At 39.3% G+C, this 15784-nt stretch overlaps 1 protein-coding gene across 1 annotated transcript; it reads right to left on the reverse strand.

The window, feature by feature from the left end:
* Positions 1–410: 410 nt before the first annotated feature.
* LOC110454735 (snaclec rhodocetin subunit alpha-like) lies at positions 411–9280 on the reverse strand. The gene is made up of 5 exons (XM_021504452.1): positions 9137–9280; positions 8347–8531; positions 3161–3269; positions 2803–2907; positions 411–998 (listed from the first exon to the last, which is right to left on the reverse strand). Exons 1-5 carry the CDS (start codon positions 9189–9191, stop codon positions 712–714), a joined length of 741 nt encoding a protein of 246 aa, XP_021360127.1. The 5' UTR covers positions 9192–9280; the 3' UTR covers positions 411–711.
* Positions 9281–15784: the final 6504 nt, after the last annotated feature.

Genomic DNA, 15784 nt, shown 5'->3' on the forward strand with positions numbered 1-15784 from the left:
TGCGCGCTACTTGCTTACAGAACATCTATGGAATTGCCCTTACCAAAAGGAACTAAAAAAAATATTGCAAAAGTAATGACAGTTACTTTGGATTTTACCATAAGTACTTTTGCAAGAAGCCAGGAAACAGTACGTCAGGTTGGTCTAAGTACCTCCGAGGGAAATTTCATAATGTTTCCATCACAGGTATGGAAAGTATAAATATCAAGCTAGTTTCAACGAATTGGTATGGAATAAAAACTGCATCTCAACTATCTAATGTATTGTTTTGTATTCGATCTTCCTTCAAAAAGATATGGAAATATTACAACAACAGGAGACCATGTGTCTTGATTACTTTCAGTACTTTGATTCTCACACCAATACAATGAGACTGTAAAAACATTTTCGATCAACACGTATTTAACATGTAGTTATAAATACAAGAGTATTTCTGTAAGGAACAACAAGAGGTTCGGTATTAGGATGTTTACTTGAACAAAGATGTAAATAACAAATACCAGAGCGAAGAGTGCTAGTACACATTTTTGTCTTAGTTTATCGATTAAGAGATATAACAAAATCAGTTAACAAATACTTGGCAAGAAGTTTAACGGATTCGAACTTCGTTTCTGTTACTTTACAAGACAAAATAAACCGCCATTTTGTCACATCGGCCCCGCATTTAAGATGGACGGATAGTTGAGCATTGAATTGCACAAAGGTCCATATTTAGTTATTTGCTGGCTGATAAAGATCACACGAAAACTGATTACATTTCCAGGCAGATAAGCAAGTCAACATAAACCCACGACAATCATCCACGTGGAAACAACGGTTAGCACAATCTGTTTCCTGCGACACCTGTGCAGTAGCTATTCGTGTCAGATGTTTGGGAACCTCCTCGAGCTTCGGTGGCCAAACACGTTCGAACAGCATTCTTTCGGGATCTTCGGATCTGTACATGTTGACGTAACTGGTATTGAAAACTTCGCTGACAACATAGGCCATCTGAAGTGCTGGCATTGAAAAGAAAACAAGAGAGCTTTAATGCAGGAAACACAATCATTTATAAAAAGATAATGAATATATAGGAGATAGTTTCCTTATCTTAACCCGGAACATACGGACAATACCTTACCAAAGTTTGTATATAAATTATGATAAACCATGTCAATATTTAATTGATTATCATTTTCGATAGGTTCTAATTTATTGCAGTGATTCAACGAAAAACACAAATGTTTAGCTGCATGTACATATTTTGACGTTGGTTGTTTCGAGTAACATTGATTTATACGATGGACGATACCAGCTAGACATTTTTCAATTAATTTCATGTTAATCAGTGTACAGTCTTGTGTAATTCAATTTTTGATAGGGAAAAAAAATGATCAAAAGTGAACCACACAAAAATTATCTATTGATCACATGTGATTAAAATACATGGGTTTTTTTCAGGAGTATATAAATATCATATTTGTGTTTTTTAAAACAATTGTTTTCCTATGAAAACGCAAAGTTCAAATCATACATGTATATACTATCACATCAAAACAATGATGGCATACAGCTTCGATTTACATTGAACATGATATTGCCATATATACTTCAAAACTGTAATTTCTCAAAAAAGTTCATCCGAAACAGCAGTAGGCTCTGACAAATTTCCATGTAAATATCACCGCGAAAAGCTGCAGGCTCCTTTCCGGTGATTTACCCTCAAAAAGTAGCATTCTCTGAACTTTACAATAAAACAGCACAATACATTGACATGATTTGCCTTAAGGCGTTACAATGAAACAGCACGATACTTTGATTAATCTGCCTTAAGACGTTACCATGAAACAGCACGATACTTTGATTAATCTGCCTCCGTGCGTTACCATGAAACAGCACGATACTTTGATTAATCTGCCTCTAAGCGTTACCATGAAACAGCCTGATACTTTGAATAATCAGCCTCTAGGCGTTACCATGAAACAGCACGATGCTTTGATTAATCTGCCTCTAAGCGTTCCCATGAAACAGCCCGATACTTTGAATACTCAGCCTCTAGGCGTTGCCATGAAACAGCACGATACTTTGATTAGTCTGCCTCTAGGCGTTACCATGAAACAGCCCGATACTTTGAATAATCAGCCTCTAGGCGTTACCATGAAACAGCACGATCCTTTGATTAATCTGCCTTTAGGCATAACCTTGAAATATCAGGATACCTTGATTAATCTGCCTCTAGGTTTTACCATGAAACAGCACGATACTTTGATTAGTCTGTCTCTAGGCGTTACCATGAAACAGCACGATATTTGATTAACCTGCCTCTAGGCGTTACCATGAAACAGCACGATATTTGATTAACCTGCCTGTAGGCGTTACCATGAAATAGCACGATATTTGATTAACCTGCCTCTAGGCGTTACCATGAAACAGCACGATATTTGATTAACCTGCCTCTAGGCGTTACCATGAAACAGCACGATATTTGATTAACCTGCCTCTAGGCGTTACCATGAAACATGTTTCACCATACTTTGATTACTCTGGCTCTAGGCGATACCATGTAACAGCATGATACTTGACCTCCGTCTAATTTGTTCCCGCAATATCAGTTATGAGTGGTCACATTTGGAAATAACGCCTTCCTGACTCTGATATTCATTTGATGCCGATACTTTTTTGGAACTGACATTAACTAAGAACTGATATAAACTAAAAACTAATATCAAATAAGAACTGACAAATACTTTGAGTAGTTGACGCTGACATCTACTAGAAGCTGACATTTACTTAGATCTGACTCTTATTTGGAATAACACTTACATTTTTTGCATATGAATGCGGACATGCGTTCCTCACAGTCCCAAAACTGACGTTCTCCAGTTCCCTTAATAGTTCCACACAAGGGTAAATCAGTATCAGGCATATCTGCAGTGGTATGAAAAAAAGTATGAAATACCTCGTTATGATGGCTAATATCATGAATTGATGTTTTATTTTCAGTTCATATGATTAATGAGAAGTATTTTAGTCATTAACGTGATGATATAACAATATTTCTCGGTGGTATTACTTACTCAGAGATCGCAACTAAAAAGCATTTATTACACTTTGAGAAATACAGCAACTAGGATAAGTCTAAAACGAAGAGTAAGAACAGGCTATGTAACAAAGATAATACCTTTATCCAAATAGTCAGAGAGCGATCCGTCGATCCAGCTATACCTCTGTTTTTTACCCTCTGGGTCGAACGTGAAGCCAAGCCATGACAGGTGAGCTTTGTCAGTTCCCTAAAGAAACGATAACAAAAGATCAGTAACATTCGACCCTTAGTTACTATTTTAAACACGTGATCTCCATTCCCGAATATGTGTATCAGAAAACTATTTATGATATATGAATTATCCAAAATAATTAAACGTATTGCTTTTCTGCATCTTGATAAAAAAGGAATTTCAAGGGCAGAAAACTTGCATAAGGAACATTAAAAAATGACCTTGTCTTCTTTTTTTGGAAGAAATGAAATCGTGACTAATTAAGCAAGAAGTGTTTTTGTAACTTCTATGAGTACAATGATTGTTTTGATTTGATATTGGACATATAGAGGTTTGCCTGCTATTTTTCATTTTAGAACCATTTTGTTGAAAAAAACGTGGCAAATGCATTTGTTTCTATTTTTCACTACTATCTAAAATCATTACCGTACAACACACTTACAGTATTGTAGGAGGACCATTCTATAAATTCTGTCACCACACAGCTCCCGTGCTAACGGGCCTTGGTTTGGTTGTTTTTTTACGTCCTATTTACAGCTACATGTATTGACATTTAAAGATATGCCAGGTTTTGGTGGTTGAGTAAAGACGGAGTCGGAGAAAAACCAATGACCTGCGGTCAGTACCTGGCGACTGCCCTACGTAGATCTCGAACCCGCGACCCAGTGGTGGATTGCTATAGTGATTAAGACGGTCAGACGACTTGCCAACTTGACCACCGCGGCCCCACTAACGAGCAATACAATTGTTTGGCGCCTGGCAGACTGCAAACGTATTTAAAGATTAATACACGTGCAAAATTTTGATATCATCCGACAAGATTTGAACAAGTTATTCATCGTGAATAGTAAGCCCTCGATACTAGCTTTTCAATGCTAAAATGAAAGTTGATACTAAATCTGGTATGCGCTCCTATATCAAAGCACGATGAGCTTAATAGATACCACCATAACAGATGCATGCAGAGTTGTGCAACATAAAAAGGCACCTCTGTCGTCATTGAGAAATGTTTTATGTGGGTTAAAGTCAAACATGTTAGCGTTGACAACAAAGAGGACACACGGCCAGGCAGCCCAGTTGTTGCAGCATCAAAAGGAGTATACTACTGGGAAAGCAATACTTAAGGACAATGGTCCTTATGCTGTTTCTGCGATAGCTCATACCGTTGGCGTTTCAGAAGGTAGTACAATAACATTATAACGAAGTTCTTGAAATTAAAGAAGCTTTGTGCCCGAGGGATTACCCATTTAACTTCCTTCTTAACAAAAGACTAAACGTATGAAATGTACTTTAAATATATATTGCAAAGGTAATTTAAGCTACTGACAGGGGATGAGGCCACGGCCTTTTACTTTGAACCCCAGAGGCGCATTAATAACAAGCGATGGCTGTCGAGATATCAAGGAAGGCCAGGGATTACAGGACGTATAAAAAGTTCAAAGAAAGTTTTTTTTACATGTATGCCATTGTTTGGCTCTTTTTTGCCTGTGGTTCAGACACAGTGCAAGGATGGGCAATCTCTCTCTGTCAAGACAAAGTACCAAAGTCTGTCAAAAACCTCTTAGTAATAAAGCGTCCAAGTAAAGCGTTTAATGGCATCAATCTTTTTCACGACAATGCTTCATCACACAAACATAATATTGTCAAGTGTTTTGAAGCACAAGAAGATACAAAAATGTAGAACAGATTGACGACCAACCCTATTCACTAGATCTAAGTCTTCGTGACAATTCCGAGTTCCTTTACTAAAGAATATGCTCTTTGGGTAACAGCATGCCTCTTGGTGTGTTCTTGGTAGTGCAATCTTTCAGTGACTTGCCTGTTTACCAAGGGGAAACTACCGTGCATTAATTACATCATGGGAAGCGCGATTTTGAAAGTACGTTTCTGCTGAGGAGGATCCTTCGAAGGATTGTAATAGAAAAGTGAATCTATATACATTATTTATGTGATTACTGACACTAGTGACATAATTTACTTTATGGCCCTAGTATACGTTTAAGGAAAACAAACGTGTAAATAAAACCGTTATTAGAACAATGGATACATGGATCGTAATGGCCACCTGTGTTAAATCACAATTGTTACTTGTTATAGTGGTATTGTGGGAGTGACCATATATATATAGACTTAACGAATGATATCAGTAAAATGATCAAAAAATACTGCACTGAACTCACCCGTGAAGAGGATTTTATTCTAACTTGTCTGGGTCTATGGAAGAGTATTGTTGAAATTTTAGCCAATTTGACCCATTTTGACCCATTCAGGCCCCTGGAGGGTTAGCCCCTTTCTGTGTAAAAATTTTGATCACATCCGAAGTTGATGATTAGCTGATCCTCATTATCAGAGATTCATTTGAAGAAATGTTGGTGAAATTCCACATGCACTCTCAGTCCCTTCTCTAGTTTAAGTATTTATCCTCAAGATCTAACTATCATTCTAATACGATTCGTTTGCAAAGCGTGTTTTTGATTGGATACGGACCATGTTCTAATCTGCGATAGAATTATGATCAATTGTGTTAAGCTCCTCCCACTGCACTTAAGCCACAGCAGGTTTCGAACCATAACAATATGGCGGCAAGGTCGCCTCTTAGCGAAATCCCGCATATAAGGCTAGCAGGCAACAACAGAACGGACAGATGAAATGTATTTGTTAAATAAATTAAAAATAAGTAATAAATATTCCTTGTTCTTACCTATATATATTATTGAAAGGTTCGTTCCCTCCGCGTGTAGGCATCTAGTAAGATCCGAAATTAAACGAAACATTTCACATGTGCAGTATGAATTTTCACAAAACTCTTCACAGATCTAAAAAAATAATCACCGATTTTGTCGATGCGCACAGAAAGGCACACATATTGACAAGGAAATGAGGGAGTTTGGTCAACGTTCATCGAAATGTGTCGTTTAAACATTGGCAACTGGAAGTTCACGAACAATCCAAATATTCCGCCTCGTTAGCACATAGATCGAGGGCTCGCTAGTTTGGGCAGTGCCAAATGATGACTTTTGAAATCTTTTTTCTGATTGGTCAGTCCGCTGCAGAATGACACGTCACAACAACAGGTCACAGGGTTCTTTACTATGTAACGTTAATACAATGTTTCTAAACATATTAGCGTAGTATATTTGTGATGGTCACGGAGTACTTTACTATGTAACGTTAATACAATGTTTCTAAACATATTAGCGTAGTATATTTGTTATGGTAAGTTAGAATTGGGATAGCGCATTGTTTTTCGTTTCTTCACTGCCGATAACAACGTGAAATTTGGTTTAAACTATCGACCTATCGGTGTCGAGTTCAAACCAAAGTGTATGTTGTAATCGCTAGTATAGCAAAAACAACGTACTATCCCCTAATTCCAAAAACAAGGTTGGTGAAAAACCGCCTGTGAACTTACACCTCCAGCGTAATTTACTCCCGTAAGTACCTGTCTGTTGAAAACACACGACTCCATAGATGTTATCTACGTACCTTCCTGCCATAGTCTGTTGTGCACATACCCCTCGGTAAAGGTTTATCCACGTATCTCCCTGCCACAATATGTTGTAACATGCCCCTCTGTAAAGGTTTATCCATGTACCTACCTGCCATAGTCTGGTGTGCCATTCCCCTCTGTAAAGGTTTATCCCCGTACCTACCTGCCACAGTCTGTTGTAACATACACCTCCATAAAGGTTATACCCGTACCTACCTGCCACAGTATGTTGTAACATACCCCTCTGTAAAGGGTTATCCATGTACCTACTTGCCATAGTCTGTTGTACCATTCCCCTCTGTAAAGGTTTATCCCCGTACTTACCTGCCACGGTCTGTTGTAGCATACCCCTCTGTAAAGGTTTATCCCCGTACCTACCTGTCATAGACTGTTGCAACATACCCGTCTGTAAAGGTTTATCCATGTACCTACCTGACATAGTCTGTTGTAACATACCCCTCTGTAAAGGTTTATCCCCGTACCTACCTGCCATAGTCTGTTGTAACATACCCCTCTGTAAAGGTTTATCCCCGTACCTACCTGCCACAGTCTGTTGTAACATACACCTCCATAAAGGTTATACCCGTACCTACCTGCCACAGTATGTTGTAACATACCCCTCTGTAAAGGTTTATCCATGTACCTACTTGCCATAGTCTGTTGTACCATTCCCCTCTGTAAAGGTTTATTCCCGTACTTACCTGCCACAGTCTGTTGTAGCATACCCCTCTGTAAAGGTTTATCCCCGTACCTACCTGCCACAGTCTGTTGTAACATACCCTTCTGTAAAGGTTATACCGTACCTACCTGCCACTGTCTGTTGTAACATACACCTCCATAAAGGTTATCCCCGTACCTACCTGTCATAGTCTGTTGTAACATACCCCTCCGTAAAGGTTATCCCCGTACCTACCTGCCACAGTCTGTTGTAACATACCCCTCTGTAAAGGTTTATCCCCGTACCTTCCTGCCACAGTCTGTCGTAACATACCCTTCTGTAAAGGTTATACCGTACCTACCTGTCACAGTCTGTTGTAACATACACCTCCATAAAGGTTATACCGTATATACATGCCACTGTCTGTTGTAACATACACCTCCATAAAGGTTATCCCCGTACCTACCTGCCATATTTTGTTGTAAAATACACCTCCGTAAAGGTTATACCCGTACCTACCTGCCACAGTCTGTTGTACCATACATCTCCGTAAAGGTTAGCCCCGTACCTACCTGCCACAGTCTGTTGTAACATACCCCTCTGTAAAGGTTTATCCCCGTACCTTCCTGCCACAGTCTGTCGTAACATACCCTTCTGTAAAGGTTATACCGTACCTACCTGTCACAGTCTGTTGTAACATACACCTCCATAAAGGTTTTCCCCGTCCCTCCCTGCCATATTTTGTTGTAAAATACACCTCCGTAAAGGTTATACCCGTACCTACCTGCCACAGTCTGTTGTACCATTCCCCTCTGTAAAGGTTATCCACGTACATACCTGTCACAGTCTGTTGTAACATACGCCTCTGTAAAGGTGTATCCCCGTACCTACCTGTCATAGTCTGTTGTAACATACACCTCCATAAAGGTTATCCCCGTACCTACCTGCCAGAGTTTGTCTAGAACAAACTCCTCCTCAGCAAAGTTCCATATGCTGACTAGCTGGGCATCTTTTGTACTACAGATCTCCCTAGCAGTAATAAACTCTACAGGGTGAACGTTGAACTGGTAACAGAAACGTTTGTGATGAGTCCAGCCCAATTCACACCCTTCCTTTGTCATACCTGTTCCTGTAACATGAAGACGGCCAAGGTAGAATGATACATGTAACTCCCGAACGCTCTTTAAACAAGTTCCTTTCTAACTTCTGTCTATCCATGCCTTATTTTTCTTCCATTTGGTTACATTCACATATGGCTTTGATCTGACACCTTCGCAACTTCAATAATTGGGCTAATTGTATCGCTGATCAAATTTCATTCATATCTATGTACATCTAAACATCATATATGGCATTTTGCATTTCTTGCGTTACTAGTTAAAAGCTTAGAACTGGCTCTGCTATTTGGCGAACCATGAGTAGTGGACGTGGGATATTTCTAGTACATGTATCAATAACGATTACAATCTGTGATAAACAAACCCATGACAAACTGTATCATACAGTGCAATCTGAATGTATATATAGGTATAAGAATGTTGTGTTAAAATAGTAACTTATTAAATTCATTAGTTAGCATTGTTGATTTCCAAAACCCCTTATCAGAAATTTATTTTTTGAGCCGAGTACCGAAATTCGATTATGCATAATAATTGATAAAGGGTTCGGTATCGAGAATTTACAAAAATATATTTTGAAGGAAAAAACTGAAAACTGTACATGTATTGAACTTACCCAGACAAAGGCCAACATTGGCAAGAACAAGTGTAATCTTAAGCACTGTCCTCATCTCTCCTGGTGATCAGGACCGTACGTCCATAGACATCAATACAGTCTACAGCCAGTAATGCCAGTTAAACCCAATGCAACCATAACAGCCCACAGCTAACCCCAAATAAATAAATTTTGATGAGTGATGTTATTTGTGGCTGACGAAGCCTTGTTTAGAATCGATAATGATGAGGGATATTGCCGGAGAATTTGGCGTCTGTTCTCGTCATAGTCTCATGGCACCTTATCAGTGTGCACGCGCCACTTACATGATGGCCCGTGTCCTAACCGTGTTTGTATCGACTGCTTGGCATATATATATATATATATATTTAGATTTAATATTTTATAAAATCATATTTATAACCCAATAATTTTATTTCAAATCGCTTAACGTCATATACAGTTGGCAGGCATGGTCCCGCTATCGTTTTATGCTGGAGTGTATTTTCCCTGGGCGAGCAAGTGGAACTAAAACTATGTTTATATTGAAGAATTTATTAAATTTCAAACAACCAAGCCTACTCGTGCGTACATGTGATATGGAACACATATTTCAGTTCGACCTTCAGTCTCCCCCATGTGCATCTTGTTGTCTTTGATAAAAGGGCGCAGAGGGTCTTAGGGTGGGAGGAAAGCGGGCTACAGAGAAAACCAAAATGGTCGGGCAGGTTCCCAATACCTTTATTTCTAAGTCTGATCGGGGATTCGAACCCTGACCGTCTCGGTGGAAGGGGAGCGCGCTATTCACTATGTTGGAATGAGTATGTTTAGTACACGTAGATGTTACTCGTGGAATTCTATTGAAATCGATTTATATTGTATGTCCTTCTTTCCCTTTCAATACTTGGCACGCTGAAGTTAAAATTGTAACATCAAATAACAAAAACAAAGAAACATGGAAACTTGACATAAAATCTAGATAAACTAATCAAATAACAAAAAATCCATATAAAACACAAGTTAAATTAAATAATGAAAAAGTATGGTCGCAAACATATGTTGCTACATTGTTGAGATTTCTATTTTTCAATAGTATTTTTATTTTTCAATAACAAAACTTGATTTACATGGTGGCAATTTGTAGCAAAAAATGGACCGGTGATTAGACACTTAATGAAAGAAAACAGAACCGTCTACAAAGCATATGTACACGCAGTAGATATCAGGAGAGAGCAGAGCAACACACTGCATCAATAGAACCTTGTTTAAGTCGCACAGTGATTGACATGAAGACTGCTGCAGGGATAAATAGTGCAGACAAGCACAGCTAGTGACAGATGGGTCAGTCACACAGATATACACAGCTAGTGACAGATGGGTCAGTCACACAGATATACACATCTAGTGACAAATGGGTCAGTCACAGTGATATACACAGCTAGTGACAGATGGGTCAGTCACAGTTATATACACAGCAAGTTACAGAAGGGCCAGTCACACAGATATACACAGCTAGTGACAGATGGGTCAGTCACACAGATATACACAGCTACTGACAGATGGGTCAGTCACACATATATACACAGCTAGTAACAGAATGGCCAGTCACACAGACATACACAGCTAGTTACAGATAGGTCAGTCACAGTGATATACACAGCTAGTAACAAATGGGTCAGTCACACAGACATACACAGCTAGTGACAGATGGGTCAGTCATAGTGATATACACAACTAGTGACAGATGGGTCAGTCACACAGATATACACAGCTAGTGACAGATGGGTCAGTCACAGTGATATACACAGCTAGTGACAGATGGGTCAGTCACAGTCATAAACACAGCTAGTGACAGATGGGTCAGTTACAGTGATATACACAGCTAGTGACAAATGAGTTAATCACAGTGATATACACAGTTTGTGATAGATGAATCAGTGACAGTGATATACACAGTTATTATTAATGGAAGGTTATCTCTTAGGGTCGGACAGGCGCAAGCAATGCCACTACAGTTTACACATGATTTCTTCATTTGTCATTTGTGCACAATGCAATGTATTAGGAGTGCACAGCCTGTAATATATACGAACGTGTTATAAGCCATCAGGTTTGGGTGAAAACCAAGGTTTTTAACTATGGCATTCGTAATATTACAAACATTACGTTACGTAGCATCATTAACGACTATTTTTATATGCATGAACATTTCTCGCAATCACATTGGTCGGATCCTATACACGTGACCAGTCCTCAAAAACTCATGTAGACTGGTTATCCGGTGAATATCAATTTCTAAATATAGCTTGTATGGAAATTCTCAGAAACCTGTCGTAGCGCATGCGCAGTTAGACTGAAACGCGATCTGTCAGACGACATTAGGAGATGGCTGCTGGCGAACGTTTCTCCTCCGTAAGGAAAATTACCAAAACTATTCGAGGATAAAGATGCTGTTAACGTAAAAAAAAGGCCATTGAACAAGCAGTGCATGCATGTCCTCCATGCTTATCTTAAGAAAAAGAATCTGGACGATGCCTTCGAAAGCTACAATGATGAACTGTTGTATTCAAACCTGGCTAAATTTTACACGGAGGCTCGCGTACAAATATCAGAACCTTTAGTTTTGTTTCGTTTTATTTTATTGTTGAAGCATATTATAAAACAGTTATGGGCTTTTGTGCTGGTGAATATGATGTGATATGAACCTGAAAGAGTGATATTGACTGAGGCGCCTCAGTCAATATCACTTTTCAGGTTCATATCACATCATATTCACCAGCACAAAAGTCCATAATTGTATAATATTATGTCATTATCGCAGTAACAACATATGAGCTGTTATTAATTTTGCCAGAGCTGTGGAATTAGCGTACAAATAAACCACTAGTAGTGTAATAGTCTCCGGCCATCTGAACCTGTACACGTGTATATAGTACACAATGACGGGTAGTAATAAACCACTAGTAGTGTAAAAGTCCCCGACCATCCAAACCTCTACACGTGTATATAGTACACAATGACGGGTAGTAATAAACCACTAGTAGTGTAATAGTCTCCGGCCATCCAAACATGTACACGTGTATATATAGTACACAATGACCTGCAGTAATAAACCACTAGTAGTGTAATAGTCTCCGGCCATCCAAACCTGTACACGTGTATATGTAGTACACAATGACGGGTAGTAATAAACCACTAGTAGTGTAAAAGTCTCCGCCCATCCAAACCTCTACACGTGTATATGTAGTACACAATGACGTGTAGTAATAAACCACTAGTAGTGTAATAGTCTCCGCCCATCCAAACCTCTACACGTGTATATGTAGTACACAATGACGGGTAGTAATAAACCACTAGTAGTGTAATAGTCTCCGCCCATCCAAACCTCTACACGTGTATATGTAGTACACAATGACGGGTAGTAATAAACCACTAGTAGTGTAATAGTCTCCGCCCATCCAAACCTCTACACGTGTATATGTAGTACACAATGACGGGTAGTAATAAACCACTAGTAGTGTAATAGTCTCCGCCCATCCAAACCTCTACACGTGTATATGTAGTACACAATGACGGGTAGTAATAAACCACTAGTAGTGTAATAGTCTCCGCCCATCCAAACCTCTACACGTGTATATGTAGTACACAATGACGGGTAGTAATAAACCACTAGTAGTGTAATAGTCTCCGCCCATCCAAACCTCTACACGTGTATATGTAGTACACAATGACGGGTAGTAATAAACCACTAGTAGTGTAATAGTCTCCGCCCATCCAAACCTCTACACGTGTATATGTAGTACACAATGACGGGTAGTAATAAACCACTAGTAGTGTAATAGTCTCCGCCCATCCAAACCTCTACACGTGTATATGTAGTACACAATGACGGGTAGTAATAAACCACTAGTAGTGTAATAGTCTCCGCCCATCCAAACCTCTACACGTGTATATGTAGTACACAATGACGGGTAGTAATAAACCACTAGTAGTGTAATAGTCTCCGCCCATCCAAACCTCTACACGTGTATATGTAGTACACAATGACGGGTAGTAATAAACCACTAGTAGTGTAATAGTCTCCGCCCATCCAAACCTCTACACGTGTATATGTAGTACACAATGACGGGTAGTAATAAACCACTAGTAGTGTAATAGTCTCCGCCCATCCAAACCTCTACACGTGTATATGTAGTACACAATGACGGGTAGTAATAAACCACTAGTAGTGTAATAGTCTCCGCCCATCCAAACCTCTGCACGTGTATATAGTACACAATTACGGGTAGTAATAAACCACTAGTAGTGTAATAGTCTCCGCCCATCCAAACCTCTGCACGTGTATATAGTACACAATGACGGGTAGTAATAAACCACTAGTAGTGTAATAGTCTCCGCCTATCCAAACCTGTACACGTGTATATATAGTACACAATGACAGGTAGTAATAAACCACTAGTAGTGTGATAATCATGTTCACATTGATTTTACAAGTCTAGTTCCCTCCTTAGCATGACTAATAATAATAATAATTGATTTGATTTTGAAAGGTCTTACATCCGCTATTACAGCCTTGCGGCCTTTCAGTAGACGAGAACAGATAGAAAAGGAAATAGGAGGGATAAAGTATGTAGGAAAGGAGAGAATAGAGGTGGGGAAGATAGGAGTCGTCTGTCCTATAGGTCCTAAAAATGGTAACCTAACGTTTATCCTTAGCGCATCAAGATGTTGAAGGCGGTATTAGAGAAGAGCGGAGGGATGGCACCTCTAGGAAGACCCGAAACACGGCAAATCGGTTTAACCCTAGCTACGATGAATTACAAATAATAGTAATAATTCGAGGTTCTTATATACCGCTTTATCACAGCCTAGTTTGTATTTGTAGGCGGTCTCAAAGCGGTTCACAAATTATAATCCGTGGTTAGAGGGCCTTTTCAACAAGCCAATATCTTTCTCAACTCCCTGGGGTGCTGCAATTCCGGCGCTCACAGCTAGCATTCAACAATTCTAGCACTACCCGACCACGTACTCATTTACAGCTGAGTAGACTGGAACAAGCGGAGTAAAGTATCTTGCTCAAAGATACAGCACAATACCGTGGCGTGACTCGAACCCGCAACCCTTCGGTCACAAGCCCGGTGTCGTACCACTAGACTACCGTGCCTGTTTTACTGTGGTAATTGTTTCATTAGTTTGGTGTGTGTTTTAGTGTGTGACATTTTAACTTTTCCACATAAATGTACTTAGTGTTGCAAATATATCTGAGTTGATGATACAATTTCGGAAAACATACGTATTATTCACAAACAAGTGATAAAACAAAAACTTTTAATCTGGTATTGAATTAGTATGCTTGTTCGTAGTAGTATGTGATGCTTTATACAAACGATGATAGATCCCTGCAACTGAGTTTTAGTTATTTGTAAACTATCCCTAAGTTATAACTTGACACCGATCACTGTAACATCGAATGTGACTATGAACTCTAGTCAGCGATGTCAACAACTTCTGTCAGTGGTACCAACATAACAGTGCTCTGTAGGTATCAGGTAATGGTGCTATTGTCGTCCTGTACAAAAGCACGCCGAGGCGGCGATGTTACAATGTACCCTTTAATTTGTTGACGTCAATAAGTTGTAATTCGTTACCAATAAACACGCGTTATACCAACGCGGCATACCAGGCAGTGGTTCCTTATTTCCCCTGAGAACGAAATAGACAAATATTGGTAATCGATGATGAGGCATAAAACAGAATGATATGTCTTAATCAAAGGATGAACAAGGGCAAGAGATTCCGGGAGAACATCAACCGTCACCACACTAATATGATGCTCGCGAACCCTCACAATCGAACAGCAAAGAGTATATAAAATGCATGACTGGCACGGCAGACGTTAGATCTTCTCTTACAAAGTATAATGAGTTTACATATATCTGGTTGATTTAGTGTTAACTCCAAGCTGTTGAGAAATTTACACGAAAACACCTTTCGAATACCAATGTGTAAATATAGCATTTTAAATTTCAAGTGACGAATGTGTTGTTTGATCATTTGGACAGTTTAAGGACAGCTTACAGGGAGGAAGAACCGACCATGCTTTCACAGCTACACTGTGCGTGGCAATCAAATATTATTACAGAATGTTCTCCTCGTCTTCTCTCGCCTACAAATCAATACCCGGTGCTAATTTAGCAGATTTATTGTTCAAATGTTAATAGCCGTTTTATGAGTGCTCGTAAGACACTTTTTTATTGTGATATTTGCATGATTCCAAATCACGCGGAAGTCCGATACATCCTACGGTGTGATCGTGAATAGACAATAAGACCTCGGGATACCCAAATAGATTTCGCCACCAAGGGAGTCATTTTTATTAGTATTGATGTTGTCTGGGGTCGTTCCGTTCAAACTCAAGCAACAATATTGTCCACTACATTAGCAGATATTGTAGGGGAAGACAATGGAGGTCAGAGTATGATTCACTGTATAAAAGGGGTCTATTGTGTGGCTCCCTTCACACCAACTGGATTGACCAAGTTCACCAGTATATCTGCCTTCCATGCATTGCTGTTCTGGTTTGATGCTATCTATAAAACAATCGACAAAAATACGTCTTTGAAATTCGGTCTAAAGTTTAATCGAACTAAACTTTTATATTTCGACCCC

This window comes from Mizuhopecten yessoensis, unplaced genomic scaffold, assembly GCF_002113885.1.
Source record: "Mizuhopecten yessoensis strain PY_sf001 unplaced genomic scaffold, ASM211388v2 scaffold101, whole genome shotgun sequence".
Lineage (NCBI taxonomy): Eukaryota > Metazoa > Mollusca > Bivalvia > Pectinida > Pectinidae > Mizuhopecten > Mizuhopecten yessoensis.

What these genes read in the sequence shown, in the direction of transcription:
- LOC110454735 (XM_021504452.1), bottom strand. Translation starts at nt 9,191, where the DNA reads ATGAGGACAGTGCTTAAGATTACACTTGTTCTTGCCAATGTTGGCCTT. An exon ending in CTCTGACTATTTGGATAAAG is followed by an intron (nt 2,908 to 3,160) that starts GTATTATCTTTG and finishes ATACCACTGCAG; the next exon opens with ATATGCCTGATACTGATTTA. An exon ending in CGCATTCATATGCAAAAAAT is followed by an intron (nt 999 to 2,802) that starts GTAAGTGTTATT and finishes TTTCAATGCCAG; the next exon opens with CACTTCAGATGGCCTATGTT.